General features: G+C 45.0%; 1 protein-coding gene across 2 annotated transcripts in view; it reads left to right on the forward strand.

The window, feature by feature from the left end:
* The first annotated feature begins 413 nt into the window (after positions 1 to 413).
* Positions 414 to 19,751, forward strand: part of SMYD2 (SET and MYND domain containing 2) — a 49,611-nt gene continuing 30,273 nt past the window's right edge. Inside the window, exons 1-2 of one of the 2 annotated variants that reach the window (XM_044758053.2) lie at positions 414 to 776; positions 19,007 to 19,070. In XM_044758053.2, coding sequence (XP_044613988.1) covers positions 604 to 776; positions 19,007 to 19,070 — 237 coding nt within the window. In that variant the 5' untranslated portion in view covers positions 414 to 603. The remainder of the gene's footprint in view (positions 777 to 19,006; positions 19,071 to 19,751) is intronic. The other variant, XM_070497818.1, reaches the window with a different exon arrangement.

Genomic DNA, 19,751 nt, shown 5'->3' on the forward strand with positions numbered 1-19,751 from the left:
CCCTTTAACTGTCAGCACATCAAACTTTCCCACCGTGGTTTCTCTTCGGTGTTCCCCATGACTCCTCCTAGGGTGTCCCATCAGCACATAAGAGCAGAAGGTTGAGAAGCATCTCTGCCCCCTTCAATTTACCCCGGGCGGGTCATCCTATGGGCCACGCCGACTGTCCAGGGGAGGCCTTGGATACCTGTCCCCCTAGGCGACCCCATCCCGCCCACGGGTGACGGGACGGCGTCCGGCTCTCCGTAGAGACGCCGCGGAGGCGCAGACGCCGGCTGCCCTCCTTCCAGGAGCCGCCAGGGCTGCAGCTTTGTCGCGACCACACCAGAAACGGCCCGGGGCGCGTGCGGAGCGGCCACCGAGGGTCCCGCGCGCCGGGCTGGGCGGTCGGCCTGTCCCCCTCCCGCGGGGGCGCGTCAGGACCGGGCGGGGCCGCCGTCCCTTCCGGGGAGCGCTGGCGGCCGGGCCGCGTCCGCCGGGCGGCTCCCCACCCCGCCCCCGCGGCTCTGGGTGACGCTTCTCCAATAACAGCTCGCGGGGAGCGCCACTCCGGGCACAGCCGGCGCCCTCCGTGCCAGCGCAGCCGCCCGCCTCGCCGCCACCATGCGGGCCGAGGGCGACGGCGGCCTGGAGCGCTTCTGCAGCCCCGGCAAGGGCCGGGGGCTGCGGGCCCTGCAGCCCTTCCAGGTGGGGGACCTGCTCTTCTCCTGCCCGGCCTACGCCTACGTGCTCACGGTCAGCGAGCGCGGCAACCACTGCGAGCACTGCTTCGCCAGGTAGGGCGGCGGCGGGGCGCGCGCGCGGGAGGGCGGGGGCGCGCGCCGGGGCTCGGACCGCGGCGGGAGCGAGTGCGCGCGGCGCGCGGGGTCCTAGCGCCCGCGCCAGGGGCAGCGGTCGCGGGGGCGCGCGGGGGCGGGTGGTGCGTGTGAACCCCACGCCGGGCTGTGCCACGTGCGTTAGGAAACAGGAGCCAAGTTCCCGCGGCACGCCTTGCACGGCACGTTTTCAGAGTTGCTCACACGCAATGTGCAAACCTGGGAGTGCAGGGTCCTGCCCTCCCACTTGGGCTCGGGTCCAGGCTTGGTCCCAGCGTGGGCAGGCGCTGCCCTCTCGGTGCAGTCCGGGTTCCGGCAGCCATAGTCTGTCACCTTTAACTTGTGCTTCCTGCGGTGTATTGTGTCCCCCACAGCTCAGCTCTGCCGCAGACTTGCCGTTTCCTCCAAGGAACTTAATGACACCTCATATTTCATGTAAAGTACGTGGCCCCTCTTCTTCCTTTCTCACTCTCTGCACTTGGTGTTGGGAGAGAATCCCGAGGGGTACTGACCACACACCCGGGATTCTGAGGGGCTGCACTGATGGGATTTATCTAGCCCTAGTTTGAGATTGAGAAAACGTGGTCGCTGGGGGGATGAGGCAAAGTGTGCGACTGGAAATGGTATTTACCTGTAGCATATCATATGTGTCTATGTCTACGTCCATATGTATTCACATACACTAACACGTAATTATATCCTCAAGCCTTAGGACAGTGACCTCAAAGGCACATTAGAAATCACCAGTGCAACACTCTCTCCATTTTACAGGCGAGAAAACGAATGCCCAGACAGGAAGTGTGACTGTATGTATATTCACGCTACAGTTAAGGGAATGAAATTGGTCTGTTCAGTTCTGCCCGTTTCCCCCCTAGTGAGGTGCTCCGTGAAATGACCGAGACAGGAAGCGTGGCGTTGGAGTTAAGTTTGTACCTGGCCTTCCACTGCTTTCTGAGGAACCAGCCCTGCTTTACTCTCTTTGAACCTCAGTTTCTTCATCTTTGAAATGGAGATTCCCAGATTAAGCCAGCCTGAGGTCCTGCAGGTACCTGTTAGTACAGGTCTCAAGTCCAGCATACACTGAAGTACTCGATCTCCGAGATCTGTGCGCCTTATTCTGCGATAAGACTTAGCAAAAGAAGGGACAAAAGCTAAATACTCTAGTAATCTTGCGCAGACTCCCTGCCAGAGCTGTCTTCCGCTCGGGGGGACCTGGAAAGGAACTAGACACAGAATCATGCCGTGGGCAGCTTAAGGGCTGTATGTGATGTGGCTCTTTGAATTGGTGAGCCAAGAGCTAAAGGGTCATGGCACCACTTTGCGACGTTTGAGTGAAGTGAGCATTGGGTTTTCCCAAAGTTAAAAAGGCTGCTGTGACTGGTCCCTTGATCTTCTGAGCCTCGCTGTGGCTCGGAGTCTGAAGCAGTGTGGGTGTCTGGAGTGGCAGGAGCAAAGCAAGGTCACCCAGCACAGAAGGTGCCTCCCTCCCTCAGGGATCCTGGTGATTCCCCGGAGTCCGTGGTGAGAGAGGACTGCAGTCCAGGCACATAGTAGGTCTCAGATGATTGTCACTGGTCCTCCCCTCCAGTGAAGTAAAGATCAAATCCCTCTGGGTTCAGAGGGGAGAAGCAGAGCTGAGAGATGCTTCCCTTTAGCTCTGAGTCTCCTAACTGTGTCTACTGCGCACACCCCAACTTTGAAAGATTAGTGTGCAGTCAGGTGCAACTTCGCAGATCACCCTGCCATATGTGACGGAGTTTGCTCCCCCCCCCCTTTTTCTGAAGTTAGTGTCGCTAACTGTTGCCTTAGACCCCTCACTAGGGCTGCCACGTGGCTGGGGTGGTCTCCTGCACCTGCCCCGACCTTTCTCTCTGTGGCTTAGGTGAACTTCTGTCAACACCCACAGTTGGTTTCCTTTCTCTCCCCAAGGAGTCATTTGAAATCAACTAAAATGTACAAGAAGTGATGATACCGCGATGCCTACGAAATGAGAAGTCTTTGTACCCCACGCTATGATTTCTGTTAAATCCAGTTAGTTTAGAGGTAGTGGTTAAATTATTCTCATAGATTGAACACCATTTCCTCTGTCAACTGTTTGTATGTGTTCGAGGACAAATCAGTCTGTCCAGCTGTACTAGAGGAACATGTCTGTGTCCCATTGTGCCTCGGGGGAGAATGACTAGAATTCTCAAATAGGGAAACGTACAGGGCAAAATGCACTACTTCCCCTCCTCGTCCCTCAAAAAGACAACTGCTTCTCAGCCTTTCTGTGCCAGAAGTTTAACATACACAGTATTGCTTAAGATGAATAAGCCAGTAGAGATTTTCCATGTCATAGTCATGGTATCAGAGTTTAACTTATTTTGAAGGAAAATAAGTGATTTCTTCAGGAATAAGTCTGTTCTATAAGTTAAAAATAATGGGAAGTTTCTTAGGTCACAATGGAATAATGGGATACTTACTGTCAGCGCAGTTCAGACAAAGGTTTGTTTCTGGGCGTTTTAAATTTGTATCCCATTTTCTCAGTTCAGTGGGTGATGCCTGGGAAGATGTGTGTCTTGCCTCAGCTGCTAGAAGGCAGTTCCTAAAAATATAAATGTCTTTCAATTGGGAGCTGTCCTTATCAGACCTCTTCGATATGTTTTCTCTGTACACACAGACACACAAACAAACACACACACACGAATGTTTTTTGGCCATTGGCCAACTTTTTATGACAGAATTATGTTATATTTCAAATTTGGTATTTGGCATATTGTAACACTTGATGTAATTTGTCTCAGAAAGAGAAAAATCCACGGTAAACCTGTGTACCATCTGAATATTCATTCTGTGTGCAGTTTCTTGGGTGAGCACATGTGCCCTTCTTGATCATTTAAGATCATTGAAGGGCAAGAATCTTGTCTTTTTCGTTAGTTTGTTCAGAATATGGGAGAAAGGTAGGAAGGCCCACTTAGTCTCCTTAGATTTGAGCTGTTGGAACCCAGTTTCGGGGAATTTATATTATGTCTGGCTTACTCAGAGTGGTTGTTTTAAAAATTAGAATGTTTGCAGGAGCACAGCACAGTGATCAAGATGTCCTTTTTCAGCAGTTATGAAGACGTCGTGTCCCCCGCATTTATTCAGTAGCTGTGTTCATCTCCTCTTTTCCATTGTTTTACCAACCTGTCAAAGGAATCTCCACTTGATCTTAACCAGGATTAAGAGCCGTGAACTCTTGATGCTGTTTTCGTAAGGCTGTCTGAAGTTGTCCTGGTCCTGGCCACCTGAAGCTGCACGGGCGAAGGCGGTGTTGTCCCAGGGCTACTGTGATTCTGCTAATTCTGAGAATTGGAGTCACTAAGGAGAGAAATGGCTTCAAATCTATTCAAATTATCTTGCTTTCTCAATGAAAAATTGGGCACATGCTCTCATAGACGATTCCCCCCTTTCTACATGTATTTTTAAAAAATGGGTAGTAAGATAAAAACATACAACAGATTTCCTCTAAAAGGTTACAATAAAGATTACAAAACCCAGCCTTCTGTCTATTAGATAATGAGATATTGTGTTGTCCCTTTCAACATTTCAAAGTTTGTATTTATTTAGAGACAAAGGAGGGACTTTGGTCTCAGATTGACTTGGTTGGAATTCTGGCTTCATCCCTTCCTGATGATTTGTCTTTAGGAGAATTATTTAACCTCTCTGAACTCCCAGGTTCCTTTGTGTGTAAAATGTGCGCATTAATACCCACCTTCGGAGCTGGTCCTGGGATAGTGGCAGTCACGTGGTCAGTTCAGCCTAACACGTAGTAAGCTGTCAAAATCGGCTTGGTGTCTCGTGTGTACTTGTTTGATGAGCTCTGCCGGCTTAATGTTAAACAGAGTGGTAAAATATTATAATTTCAGAGACATTTTTATGAAGTTGGGGTTGGGGTGGGGGATCCTGGGAAGGAAGTACTGGAAATTGTTGACCAGTGGAGTTGTCATTCAGATGGCACATTGACCTAGACCTCAAAGCAGCGGTTCTCAGCCTTGGGTCCCCCAAAATAATGTGGGTGTCTGGAATCAGTTTTCAGTATTTCCAAAAACCTAATGGAGATGATATCATGAAGCTACACAGCTAAAGCTTTTTTTAAAAAAAGAGCTTTTTCTAGCTGCACAGTGCTTAGATGTTTTAATACTCTTCTACCATGAGGTTAAACAAATATTTGAAAAGAGTAAAGGAGGGAAACAGAAGTTTCCACATAGCAAGGACGGCCTGGCTGCTCTGTTCTTTTTGTTTAGTATGAATCTTTCCGCTGTGGCGAGGAGCAGTCCTGTAAGACTTCAGATGTGTCAACTGCTGTAACTCACTAATTTTTCAGACAGGGGGGACACAATTTCTGTTATAGCTTTTAGGGGCTCAGGGACCAAGTTGCACGTTTGGAAACAATTGGAGATGAAAGAGACGGAGGAGCAGCAGGGTGTCCTGGAGTGAAATCCAAACCCTGAGGAGTGAAAATCAATGCCCAACACCTTTCCCCTGCAAAAGCAATTGCACGAAATCTCTCAGTCCAAAAACTCTGAAGATCCCACATAAAATGACCTTCCTTTAAATCCTGTTGCTCTTTGCAGCTCTTCAGGCGTTTCCAGATACGTCTTATTTTGATCCTCCCGAGAGTGGCTGGGGTAGAGAGGGCCTTATCCCATTCTATGTGGGAAAGAAACTGAGTGTTGGAAAGGGTCAGTTGTTTCCTTGCATGTCACATATTTTTGGTCAAATATTTATTGAGTGCCTCCTAAGGGCCAGGCTTTGTGGAGCCATGTCTTCCTATTCTGAGTGTGAATTGTGTGCTTCACACCTGGACGCAGGGACTTAATTCATCTCTGATTTCTCCTCCAGGGAATGCGATTTTGATCCCCACTTTTTCTATGCTTCCCCCTCCCCCAGTAGGTAATTGAACAAACTAGCATGTTGTTTCTAAGTTTGACAAAGAAATGGATTCAGCTGTCTTGGATCTATATCTTCTGCTTCTGTGGGTTCAGAGATGTTTTTAGTACAAGGCTTTGGAATTTGCATAAGAGACACATATATTTTTTAATGTCTCAATTATTACATAACAAAACTTTGGTCCTTTTGTGAGTTTGGAATATTTTTAAATATTATGCTAGAACTAAGATGAGTTTGTCATCTTAGTCTTCATGCCTACATATGAAAAGTTTCTTTCTGTGCCCTCTGAGAGGGCAGAATCAGAGTATAACCACTTTTCTTTTTCTTTAACATAGCCATTCTTCAGAACCTTGCTCTATGCGAAGTTAAATCAATGAGGTTTGGAAATAGAACGTATGGTGCAGCTATGCTAGGAGGCCCCTGGATGATATTCCTGTGGGACAAGCACATTGCACACTAGCTATCAGAAGCTTCTTTAAAAAATGCTGAGAAATGTCCTAAATTTCTTTGGGAAGATCCATAGCTCTGTGCTATAGTTAGGCAGCAACTGGTCTTCAGGAGAACTCCGAATTGGTGAGAACCTGGGAGAGCAAAGTTGTCTGCTTTAGAACTTGAACTAGAGAATTATAAAGACAGTTTCTATTTTATTTTGGTCTTTTAGACTTACCTCTTTTGCCTTAGGTTAATAGCTCTTTTCTTTTCCTTGTCAATATAAAGGAAATATAAAATAACTACAATTTTATGCCACTTTATTTCTGCTTCCCAAGGAGGCAATCAATAATTATAAATATCGTTTATATTCCTGGAGTCATTAAGAAGTAAAGTCACTCCTCACCACCACACACACCCCCTTCTTTTGGACCTCAGGTGTAGAGTAAAGTAATCATATTTCTCACTTCTGGGCATGCTTTCATCTGATCTGGGCAAGGCCTCTTTGATTTACAAGAATGTCCCCTCTGTTGCTGATTCCCCATTCCGTCTCCCGCTCCTCTCAGACTGCCCCTCTCTGGGTTTGCCTCCACGTCTTTGAATATGTGTGTCTGCATGTCCTGAGCATCACCAGGGAACTAGACAGGCCTAGACCAGGCCACCCTGCTTTGACTGGTCCACATTCAGACTTTGAGCCCTCCTCTCGTCAGCCTGGCAGCCCGGCAGTTTTCTGTAGCAGTTCCGAGCTGAGAGGCCACCCTGCGCCGGCCCCATGTCCCTGGAGAGCAGCCAGTTCAGGACTAGAGGTCTCTGTCCCCTCTTAAGCGACTTGCATTATCAGCCTCTATACACCGCCATCACCTCTCCCACCCACATCCCCAACCCTCACATCTTTGGATTTCTAGCAAATCTCTGGTACTTTAGGGGTGCAGTCCTCCGGCAGGGAATTGACTGAAGTAACTGCCTTTTCAGGGGTTGAACCCGTGACCTTGGCCTCATTAGCACGGGCGCTCTAACCAGTCACAAAGCCGCACACCTCACTTTGTGTAACTTCTGCTGACTCTGTTCCTACCACCCTCGGAGGCCTCCTTTTCAATTGCAAAGGCGTTCACACCAACACAATAGAACAGACGGAAATCAGATCTCTTCAAGACTTCTCTGAAGGACAGAAATATGCGATTTAGCAGGAAAATAATACCCAAAAAGTCTTGAGGGTTCAGGAAACAACTTATCTTTCTAGTCCATGCATTTGCTGAGTATCCAGCTGTGTCTCACAGATTCTTCTCCAATCATAAATTTAAAAATAGCACGGAACTCTTTGTGCCAATTTATTAACATAAAATCTGATAACTCGTACACAAATTGGAAGGTTACAGATGACTAAGTGGAAATATTGCATGTATCTTATTCCAATGGATTGGGTTAGATTTTATAGGAAGGAGTGGATCTGAGAATTCCTACATGCTTCTCTTTGGCAAGTTTTAGTCCCTGGAAACCAAAATGAATGTTTGCTGTGATCGCTAAGACCCTGGTATGTATCAGCAAGTGTGCTATGATGTACAAGGCGCGTCGGTGCCCGGGGGATCCGGAGTCCCAGGGAGGAGAGGAGAAATAAGGACAAGTCACTGGAGAAGAGAATTTCATACCAGGGCTTGAAGACAGGCATATCCTGGGGGAGGGAGGTGCAAAGAAAATCTGGCTGACCAGCAAGGTACAATTTTTCATCTGAGCTGAATAAAAATCTCAAGGATTTTATATCCTGGCACTTGGAAGGAGTTATGGTGCCATCTGTGACAAAATGAAAAGATCTTGGACAGGGGGAGCTTTTTCTCTTCAGTCTGTGCCAGGAAAGACTCTTCAGGAATGTGGGTCATGGGCTCCTATTTTGTTGATTTTCCTCACTGTGATAATATTTGCATAGGAGACACTCAGCCATGTGACACCTGAAAAATCTCTTCTCTCTTGTCAGTTGCACAAATCTGTAGTAGAGTGACCATTGCTGTTCACAGTGACAGCCTCACATCTTCTTAAAACCTCAACAGTCAGGGCTGGCCCGGTGGCTCAGTGGTTAAGTTCACATGTTCTGCTTCGGCGGCCTGGGGTTCGCCGGTTCGGATCCTGGGTGTGGACATGGCACCACTTGGCAAGCCATGCTGTGGTAGGCGTCCCACGTATAAAGTAGAGGAAGATGGGCATGGATGTTAGCTCAGGGCCAGTCTTCCTCAGCAAAAAGAGGAGGATTGGCAGCAGATGTTAGCTCAAGGCTAATCTTCCTCAAAAAAAAAAAAAAAAAGAAAAGAAAAACCCTCAACAGTCAGAGACGTTTAATTATGAGCAGATGGTAAACTCCCTGAGGGGAGGGATTCTGTTTTTAATGTACTCAACAAATATTTACATTAATGGAGACTTGCTGCCTTCTAAATCCCTAGGAAACAACTGTGAAGAGAAGGAAGAAAAATCCCCACCACCACCGAGCTTATATTGTAGTAGGTTTTATTAATTTTTATTTTAACCCACAGTGCCTAGACCTTTTTAACGTTTCAGCAGATTTTTTGTTCAGGGCAGTAAGGTTTTGGGGTTGAATATTTTCTTTTTCTTTCTTTTAGTTAGTTGAAAACTGGTAATCCATGTATGTCATAAAGAAAATTCTGGTGACCAAACTGTTTACCCTCACACCCTAATTTATGACTTATGCAAACTAAGGGAGCACTTTGATCAGATGGGACCTAGGTTTAATGAAATTGTAACATCCCTGCATTGTGTTAAAATGGCAGCAGCTTTGGGTAGACATTTTTGGGAAGTTAATGAAATTTAGTCTACTCATCCACCTGAGTAAATATTTCTAAATATCCCTTAAAAAAAAAACCTGTAGCGTTTTTTTCACCTTAAAAACTTTCAGGCTCACAAAGTAATAGGGATTTAGAGACAATCTACTACGTATTTCTCTCAATATGCAATTGATTTCGGCACGTATTCAGGCCTTCCGAGTCACCCAGCTACTAAATATGTTCTAGGTACAGCGAGGGGGGAGAGAAGCACATCTCCACCTTCTCTTTGCATGAATCTTCGGAGAAGGGCGGTGCTGGACCTCCGCTGGAGAGTCGGGGCTGCCTGATGGGGAGCCCCTAGAGCCAGGCATCAGGAGTCCTGTTTGAGTCCTGTTTGCTCTGCTGTCCCAAAGTGCTTGTAGTGATACACACGCATGTGCATACATGCGTACAAACGCGCATACCCGCATACGCATGCGTCCTGCTGATTCTCTCCTCATTGTCCCTGTTGCCCTGTCTGACTCTCAGGTTCTAAGAAGTCTGTGCTGATTTCTGCAGACTGGATGAGCTCCCTTCATCTTTGCTCCCAGTGCAGCTTGTACGACCCTCCTTCGTCGCACTTGCTCCTGGGGTGGGGGAGCTAGAGCTTACTCATCCTTCTAGCCCCGGCACTTAGCCCGAGGCCTGGCACTCTGTTACTTCAGTAAATATTTATTAAAGGAATAGTCTCATTTCTGCAACTTGTTTTCCTGGTGGCTCTTTGGGCAGGCCTGTCACCTATCTAAATAGACAATTCTGATCATTCTGGGAAATGAATCCTTGTAACTACTCGCAGAAGCCTTCATTTATCCCTGTTTTCTTCAGGACAGGATCTTGACTCCATAGTAAGTGCCCCTGCCAACCGCTCAGCATTACCCTCCGCCTCTTTTTCACTTACACCCTAAACACCATCTGGGTGGTCTTTGCAGCATCCAGCCAAGGTGCTGTGTCATTGTTTATCCTTCCTTTTGTCCATTCGTAACCTAGAATGCTTTTCTCTGCCGTGAACCCTTCCTTCCTCAGCCTCCCTCCCAGGTGAGCCTTTGTGCCCAAAGTCTGTGCCTCCTCAAGGAAGATCCAGCTCAAATTCCATCTCTTTTATGAAACTTCCTCTTAAATACTTCAGCCCACGGATCTCTTCATTTTATTTAGTTACTACTTTATGTTTATTTCACAGTCGTTTGCTATTTACATTGATTGAACAGCCTCCTATTCCAGGCACTGTGCTCTAACCCTGGGGATTCAAAGATGAATAAGACCACATCCTCTGTAAGTACTCTGACTTCCGTGTCTGCAAAGAGCTCGGTCCTAGGAGCAGCTTCCTGCTTTCAATTCAGCGTCAGCTGGGCCATTTGGGTGCTGAATCATTTTGCTTTTATATTTACCATTCTCATGAAGGTAGGGCTTATTTCCCCAAATAGCTCAACTTTTACAAAAATATCATTCCTCCAGAGCCTGGCACAATACTTTACACAGAAAATAATACTTTTTGAATAGAAATTACTTGGCTCAGGTAGATTAATGTATTTCCTTCCTGCCTCATCTACAAGGCTTTGTAATATAAGAAAATGTTCTTTATTCAGAAATACAAGTGGAATCGATATGAATTGAAAGAAAAATGTCTGTTAAATCTGTTCAAATGATATCTGATAAATTTGAGTTCTCACAGTAAAGTCCACAATTGGGATAATTTACCTAAACAAACTGGCAATTCAGTTTTTAATTGTTTGTCTATCGGGAAATAAAACCAAAGGGATGAGAGAGTGTCACCTCTTAAAATTCTTCTGTAAGCAATTAAACAGGGGTTTTTTCATGTAAGTCAGCTTCAGAGCAGGTCACCCATTTCCTGGGCAAGGAGTTAATGCTCGTGTTTGGCTGCAGAGGGCCTGGCCGTGTTATGGAACTCACATTGAGCATTAGGTTATAAAGGTATTTTCACTTTTTTTTCCCCTACTCTGTGGCTGGAATGTTGAAGTGAGGAATATTGTGTGGAGGATTTTCAGTTTTTAACTAGTTAAATTTATATGACCTTGGTTTTGTCCTTTTCCTTAATATTTCGTCACCTGGGTGTTGTGAACGTTAAGGCAACAGCAGTCATAGGGGAATGCAACATTATTGCTGTCCATTACAGAGTACTAATGATAACGTCTATCATTTGTCCCATTGGAGGAAGTGCTGGATGTTACTTATTGTCTGTTCCTTTATGAGAGAACTGTGTTAAAAAGAAAGGCACTAGTTGCTTCTTTCCTTTTGACTTCCCAATCAGTAGGCATCAGAGAAGTAAAAGATCAAGAAGCAAGAAGTGTTATTCTGATCTCCCACAGAAGTTAAGAGAGAAAGCATTTCCAGAGGAAGATGTTACATTTTAAAAAGTGCATACCTTCGTTCTTGGGGCAGGCTTCAATTGTTAGGGGTTTTACAGGACCTACAAGATGAGGTTTGGAGGTAGGTGTCGTCCAGGGGCTGAAAACATTGATTAATGTTCACTGTTCCGTAGGCTGAGTATTTCGCTCCTGTGTCCATAAGCTTGGTGAATTTTTTTGTTGCTAAGGCAAAGGTAAATTTCATTTCGACCAGAGCCTGCATTAAAACAAATCCTAAATCAGAATCATCATTTTTTTTCATTGCTGAGCTTGACTTGTAATGAATCAGTAATGTGTAGAGTCGTGTTTACAGTATTCTTTTAGCTTTATTGAGGAATAGTTGACGAATATAATTGTATATGTTTAAATTGTATAATGTGATGATTTAATATACCTATATGTTGTGGAATGTGTAATTACTAAGATCTAGATAATTAACACATCTGTCACCTCACATAGTTAACTTTTTTGTGTGTGGTGAGAATGTTTAGGATCTACTCTGAGCACCTTTCAAGCATACCATATTGTATTGTTAGCTAGAGTCACCATGTTATACATTAGACTCTCAGAACCTATAACTGAAAATCTGTACCCTTTGACCTCCATCACCCCAGTTCTCCCCAGTGTCATAATTTTATAACAAGGCCAGCCAGCCATCGCCAGGACCACCAAGCCTAGCGTTCGCCTTGTAAATCACGGCTCCTCTTCCAATAGTTGGGAAAACCTATTAGTTGCTACCTTACTGCCCTAAATATTTCCTGTCTCCCCTAGATCTAGGCCCCGGGCTGTAACTTTTAACAAGCCTCAGAACAAAGCCCAGGGGAAGGTTCAGGAAGAAGCTTCCCGCTTCACGTGGGTCCTGTTTCCCCGTGACATTGTGGATTAAAGTGCTATGTGGAGCGTCTTTCACTATTACACAAAAACCTATGGCCTTAGTATTCTCCTTGTCCCCTGACCAGGGTTATAATAGGTTCGGCCACAATTCCTCCAATTTTTATTTCTCTCAAATAAAAATTTGCTAGTGTGACCACACTCTCTCTGGGTGGGAGGCTAACTTTGTTTCTGACTGTCTTGTTTCAACCCATGTGAAGTTATATTGCGCCGCTGGGCTTTTTTCCTTTTCTCTTTTTCATTTGACTGGGGCTGCCTCTGTTCGACAGAGCCTACTTGTCACTTCTTCTGTCACCATTAGTTAAAAGTAATTGTTATTGCAAACCCCCTCCATGCCAGTATCATTTTCTTTCATGGTAAAACCCACTAAGCATTCATTTCAGTAGCAGAAAGTAGGGAGCTCACAGGATCAAATCCTTTTTATCTGGATCAACAGCACCTGCGGCAACGCATTAACTAGCAGGAGTTGTTATTTACATCGCTAACTTGTTGATCTTCATGGCTTCCGAATTTTAAAAGCAAGAAAATTAATCACTGCATGTGTCTCCTCCACTAGAAAATGACAGGAGCGTGTCTTCCAAGTTCTGTTCCAGTCACTAATAATCAAATGCTTGCATTTTCCTATAACATTTCTTTCCTCCCTTTGTGGACGGAACCATTTCTTAAGTTCAAAGAGCCCTTCCATTCACAGCAGGGTAGATATTTCCCAATAAAACAAAGGTTTTGGAAACATAAATTGTCTAAATATGAGTCTGAGTGAGATTGTACTGAAGGTATTTCAATAGTTGATATCACTTTAAAAAAAAGAGTGAAGGCTAATTAAAAGTGTAGTAGTACACTCCACTTGTATTTTCTCATTTAATTTTCATAACCTATGAGGTTGAAACTATATCTTGATTTTACAGTGGAGGGAACGGGTTCAGAAAGGATTAATAACTTGCCTGAGATCACATAGGGCCTCAAGCACCAGAACGAAAAAAGGATTTGAGATAGGGAGGTGGGAAAGGCAACTCATCAGATTCATCCTAAATTGTGAAGCTGAGGAGGAGGAGGAGACAAAGCTGAGGCTTCTGTTCGAAGTCTCACACCGGCTTCCAGAATACAGGCTGGTCCCCCATTTACAATGGTTCAACTTAACGATTTTTTGGCTTTATGTAAGATGGTACAAAAGTGATACGAGTTAGTAGAAACCATACTTCGAGTGTCGATCTTTTCCCGGGCTGGTGATGGGCAGTCTCAGCCTCTCTTGTGATGCTGGGCAGCGCCAGCATCCGCAGCTCCCGGTCAGCCACACGATCACCAGGGTAAACAACCCATACACTCCCAACCATGCTGTACCCATACCACCATTCTGTTTTTCACTTTCAGTACAGTATTCAATAAATTGCATGAGATATTCAACACTTTAGTATAAAACAGGCTTTGTATTAGGTGATTTGAGGTAAGCTAGTCTAAGCTATGATGGTCTGTAGGTTAGGTTTATTGAATGCTTGTACTTAGGATATTTTCAACTGACGATGAGTCTATCAGGACGTAACCCCTTCATAAGTCAAGGAAGGTGTGTACTGACTTAGGAAGGTCAGCCACTTTATTCTTATTTAAACATTCCTCATCAAGGTCGCTAAACAAGCTAATCCCTAAGAAGAGTTACATGGTGAACAACCTGCATTGCAGAGAAGAAGCCTTCAACCCTATTCAGCAACTTCTGCTGTCAAAAAAATGCTCAACCCGGATGGATGACCATAGGCTTGGGCCCATGGTTGTGCCTTCTAGAAGTGCGTTAGAGCTCCTGGAGAGCTTTCAAAAAAATCTCAGCACAGACCAAGCAAATGAGAGTTGCTGGGCTCTGCCCCAGGCCCAGATGGGCGTGTGCTGCAGAGGGTGAGAGCGTCTGTAGGAGGCTGTTCGTGATTCACTTTTCACTGTCTTTCAGTTCCATTTCTTTGGGGTTCAGTTCATTCCTCCAAGTAACCTTTATTAATCTGTCTTCAAGGGGAATTTTGTTTTCCTTGTTTTGGTATCTTTTCCCCAAACCTCCTGGATAATTCAGATTAGGTTACACGGCAAATGGAAGATTTATGGCTGTGTCTTCTGTAGGGTCAGAGTTTATTCCAAATGCCTTGTATATTCCTGCAGTGAAAGTGGATATCCCATATGAAGTTTCTCTCTGGCTGAACTCCTCAGTCAGCGAGAGTCAACCACTCACAGGCTATCTCTTTCTCGTTCTCTCCTTTCTCTCTCAAGCACGTACACAATGCAGGTACCAGCTCGGCAAATTTTGGTTTGAGTTTCAAACATTAGATTTATAAAAGCTTACATCTCTCCCTAGCTGTGGAAAGAACTGAAGCATGAGACACATATCTGGATAATGTCAACAGAGCTCCCTCTCCTGTCCCCACTCCACCTCATCTAGAATTGCTCCTACCAAAGGAGATTCTTAAGCTATTCCCTCTCAGGGACTGGCTTAGCTTTTCTCCTTCTCTGTTCTGAAGGTAGTCTGGCTCAGGACGATCTATATTAAGAAAAGTCACGTATAACCGGGTGGTCGACTTAATGAGTATATATACGGTGAACTCTGCTTCAGAGCCAGGCAGAACTTTTCAGCTGTTTGTGAGAGCTGCAGTGTTCTCTCCCTCGGTTCCCAGAGGACGTGATTCAGCTTGGACTTGCCCAGTGTGTGTCTGAGGAATACTTAGATTTACTGCACTGAATGAGAGGGAGGGACCTTCTTTGTGCAGACTAAATACAAAATCAATCCTGTTTTGTTTCAACCCATTTCAGGTGAAGTCAATTCCTGTCTCACAGTTGGTTGGAAGACCCTCTTGGTGGGGAGGCTCCCTCCCCAAATTTCTTTTTGAAAAATGATCCTAGATACTCCCCATTGCATCTTTGAAGCAAAGTGACATTAATGGGATGCCATTGGAGCTGGGACATGATGCAGACCAGACTACAGAATGCTTTTACTTAGGCTTTGTTATTACTTTGAGCTTATCCAAACATATAGATTATTTTTGCTTCAAGTGGTATATCCTCCTGGATAATTGTCACAGTACTCAAGAAAGGATGCTCTTATAGGATGAAGACAAAATGTGCACATCGATATGTGAATTCAGATTCTGCTACCTACTTGCTGAATGACCACGTTGGGTTAGATATTTCACCTCTAGGATCCTCCTTATCTTCATCTGAAAAATAGGAATAATAATATATTCATGGAGCTGATGTACTTATTAAGATAGATCAGCAGTCTTCAAACGTTTTGGTCTTAAGGACCCCTCCATACTCTTAAAAATTGAGAACTCGAGAAAACTTTTGTTCATATGGATTATATTTATCAATATTTACCATATTTGAAATTAAACAATTATAAAGCATTCATTTTAAAATGGCAACAACCATTACTGTTAAGATAACATTTTTTTAATGAGAACTGTTTCCCAGAACAAAAGAATTATAACAGTGATGTTGTTTTACAGTTTTGCAAATCTCTTTAATGTCTGCATTTCCAGAAGACAACTGGATCCTCAAATATGCTTCTGAATTCAGTCTGTGGTATTAGGTAGTTTGGGTAGGCGTATATGGGGAAAATCCAGCCTCATATAGATATGTACATAATTGGAAAGGGAGTTCCATATTAATAGCTTTTCAGTTAATTGTGGATATTCTTTGATTCAACACCAAAACTCCGTAAGTGATACTGTCTTAAAAGTTAGCTGTAACGTGCAATCTGAAGCCGTATCAATGAACTTCATGTACTCAGTTACATTAAAAATCCCTTGGTCTGTCTTGTACTTTGAGTGACTCTTTTAGCCATGCATAATTTTTTAAACAGCACACGCTGGTCATTTGGAAAATATTGGTGCACTAAATTATGTGGACCTTCTAAAAGTTGAATCATTTCATCAAACTATATCCAAAAAAATCACAGTTGTTAATATCACCACCAATCTCATCAGATGAGAGACTGTCAAGCTCGGGGTGGCAGATATATGTTTTCCAGATTTCTCATTTTTGCTTGAAAGCCCAAATTTTATCATTGGCAACAAATATTGCCAATTGTTTTCCCTGATGTAACAGGCTCACTTCATTCGTTTCCGTCACGTGTCTGCCAAATGCTCAAGTCAGAATAACCACAGTTTGTCTAAAGGTGTTCTTTCAAGTAAAATGGTATTCCAAGAGAAAAGTGGCTAGTTCAGTTTATAACTAGGGGTCACCAAGTGCCTTTCCTGAGACAGCCATCATACAGCAGTAGGCAGCAGAAATACTTTATGCTTTCTTCCCAGTTCATCACAGAATATCAAAAAGATGCATACTGAGGAGTCGAGATTTAATAAGCTTAACATTTGTTGCTGGTTCATCAGGGACATTCTTAAGTGAAACTGGCTTTTTTTCCCTTTGCTGTGAGTGTGTGGAAGTGAAGAATCCTGGACAGTTTGGGGCCACTGTGATTTGTACGAAGGCCCTGGAAATTTTGCCTTCCAGGCGCCTTGACACCTTAAACCTTCTGCAGCACAAATGTCAAGATGGTAGTATTATATGAAAATAGTTTTGACCACACTGACTCCCTGAAAGGTCCCTGGGACCCCAGAAGTCTACAGACCATGACTTCAGAACCACTGGGATCGATGGTACATACTGCTAACACTTAAAATTAGCTTTTTCTCCGTCTTCTTCATTGTTTGTGGTTTGTGGCCTTGGTGACTGGCTGGGTTGAATGAAGCCCGGCCTCTAGGAGATCTGTTATTTTGATGAAATCCCGCTAGAATCCTCACTAGCTCACTAGAGTCCAATTGCCTTCTCTCTCCCTGGGATGCCAGCTTAAAGCTGAAAACAAACCTTGGTTTCCTGTTTACTTTGCGGCTGGCATCTGTGCAGGAAGACCTCTGTAGTCCTTGCTTTTTTGTATGGTGTAGCGCTAATAAAGATATTTTTGTGATGATTTCCTATTCTTTTATATCAAGGGCTCTTAACTGGTTTCAGAGGCTCTTCAGTGGTCGGTGTATGGGCTTTAGGTGGCTCACGAGCCCTTGAAATTTTACAAAATCTTTTGTTGCTTTTTGGGGGTCTGAGAAATTAATTGCTTCCATCAAATTCTCAAAGAGCTTCTGTGGCCTCTCCTCCTGCAGAAGCAAACATTAACAAATGACTTTTTTCAGATGGACATTCTGATAGGGTGACATCTACCCATCCATTAGCCATTTGCAAATGCCCCTCTTTTGGGAAAGAATTTTCAAAATTCCATCCCTGGTTTTACCCATCTTTAATTTCCATCCCCTTGGCATTTCTTCACGGTCCACATCACTTAGCGCTTGCCTGCAAGTCACTTCACGGTTGTTTTTGAGTGCACCTCTGTCCTTTTCCCCTTGGTATAAACTGCAAGAGAGCAGGGACCGCATCGTATTCCAGTGCACCCTCGAGGGGTATTTCAGGCTGAAGAATACACTCAGCTAAATTAGCGGGTTCCTTTTTGAACTATTGAGATATGCAGACTTGGAATATTTATTTATTGCATCCACCACAAGATGTGTTTTCCTCCCACACGTTCTTCAGTCTGCTTCTTGGAATCCAAGCACTGTCATGAAAACTGCAAGGCAGTCTGTTTAGTTCCAACAGTAGCATTTTGGGAACACTTTCTCGATTCCGTGGGAGGAGTGTGGTGACTACCACTCGCTGACAAAGAGCAGAGGAGGGCTCTGCAGCGTGATTCTATGTGTATTATAAACTATGAGCTCCTCCCGGCACGCTGCAGGAGGGGTGGGGATGGTGTGGCTCGGCTGCAGTGCAGCACCCCTGGCAGCAGCGAGACTGCCCGTCGTGGTGGCGGCATTTCTAGAAGTCAGAGAGCTGGGTGCGTGAGAATTAGACGGCAGGTTTTACAGACAGTGCTCTGATCTAACCCTGTATTTGTTCTTCACCTCAAAAGATTTTTTTAAACTCTATTGTGCGTGGCTTAATTCAGTGACTTCACAGTTTTTGAAAAAGCTCCGGCTTGTCTAGCACAGCAAACACACCAGCACCTAACAGCTGGGAAACAACAGCATCCCTGTCCTTTTTGGGAAGCAGGAAAATAATATGGCAATGAACAGGGAGCATTGACCTACTTATGAAGGGGCAGAAGAATTGCTCCATAGTGCATCAACAAGGTGGCTGGGCGTACCAATCAGATCCAATAATGTTTTGTTCCAGAATACGTCCCCGCTTGCTCGGTTGCATTATTTTTTAACTTAGCTTTCTGGACAACGTTTGAATTACTGACATACTCAATTCTATCTTCTGCCTTACTTGCGTGTCTGAATAAGAAAGGTTGTCGCTCCCATTGCATTGTCACCAGTGTAAGTGTGTACCCCAATCCTCTGTCTTTATGATGTCAAACCTCCAAGAGGGTTTTGTTTGTTTCTATCCCTCTTTAGCAGGTGAGAAAATCAGGACATAAGAGCCTTTGACTTGCCCCAAACTACTGAGTAATGGTGCAGGTGATGTTAACAGCTGTGTCATCCCAAGCCAGGCTCATGAGTCAAAGAGCACGGTATTCATCTCTTTGGAAAGTGCCCTTCACGCTGTCAGGGTCGGTAACTGTTGGAGCATGTGCTATTTGACTAACTCACTCCTACTCAAGGACTGAATCTGGTCAAAATCTCCTTTGGGAAAATGCCACTTCTCAGTGGGAGAGTAAGGTAAGGTGAATCTTGGCTCTGCTTACCGACCAGATGGCTTTTATGATTGCATGATAAAATGTGCAGCTTCACGTTTCTGTGCCTCTCGCCACTACAGTGCCCTTTCTGTTTTTAAGGAAAGAAGGATTGTCCAAATGTGGAAGATGCAAGCAGGCATTTTACTGCAATGTGGAGTGTCAGGTAGGTGCTGGGCCACCTGGCAGGGAGGGCCTTGTTTCCTCGGAGGATCCGGACCCCAACATCCTCCTCTTCCTTGTCGGGGCGTTCCCCAGCGCCCTCCTGCAGCCAGAGCTGGAAAGCTTAGTTGTGGCGTAGGATGTGGCTGGATACCCCTGGGTGCTGGCCCAAGACTAACGGGCAGCCAGTGATAAGCAGTAACATTTTGGGGCCACATGCAGGACCAAAAATGAGGTGCCGGAGAAGTAGGAGGAGAGCCATGTTAGATGCAGGCAGGTATATTACCAAGGTTGACAGTTTGCCCCCAAGGCTGCCAGCAACAGATGGAACATGCAGAGATGACAAATGAAAAGTGTTGAAATGCTATCTTTAAAATTCTAAAATTTTTACTGACACAGGCCTGTATTTTTATAAATCCCTGTAGCAGGCCACACGTCACTCTTGGGCTGTTTGGACCCGGCCTGACTCCAGCTAGACTTAGGGGAGCCCCTGGCACAGCCTCTGTAGAGCCAGACGGCGGCTGCTCTAAACTCGTACTTGGAACGAGTGCCTCGGAAGCAGCGGGGGCTGAGCGGGTTCAGGAAGGTGGTTGTGTGCACACCATGGCTCGTCTGGTCTGGTGGATAAGTCTCAAGGAAATCCTCTAACGCGGGAATGGGAAGCTTATGGAGGAGTCTGCAGGAG

Source organism: Equus asinus, chromosome 25, assembly GCF_041296235.1.
Source record: "Equus asinus isolate D_3611 breed Donkey chromosome 25, EquAss-T2T_v2, whole genome shotgun sequence".
NCBI lineage: Eukaryota > Metazoa > Chordata > Mammalia > Perissodactyla > Equidae > Equus > Equus asinus.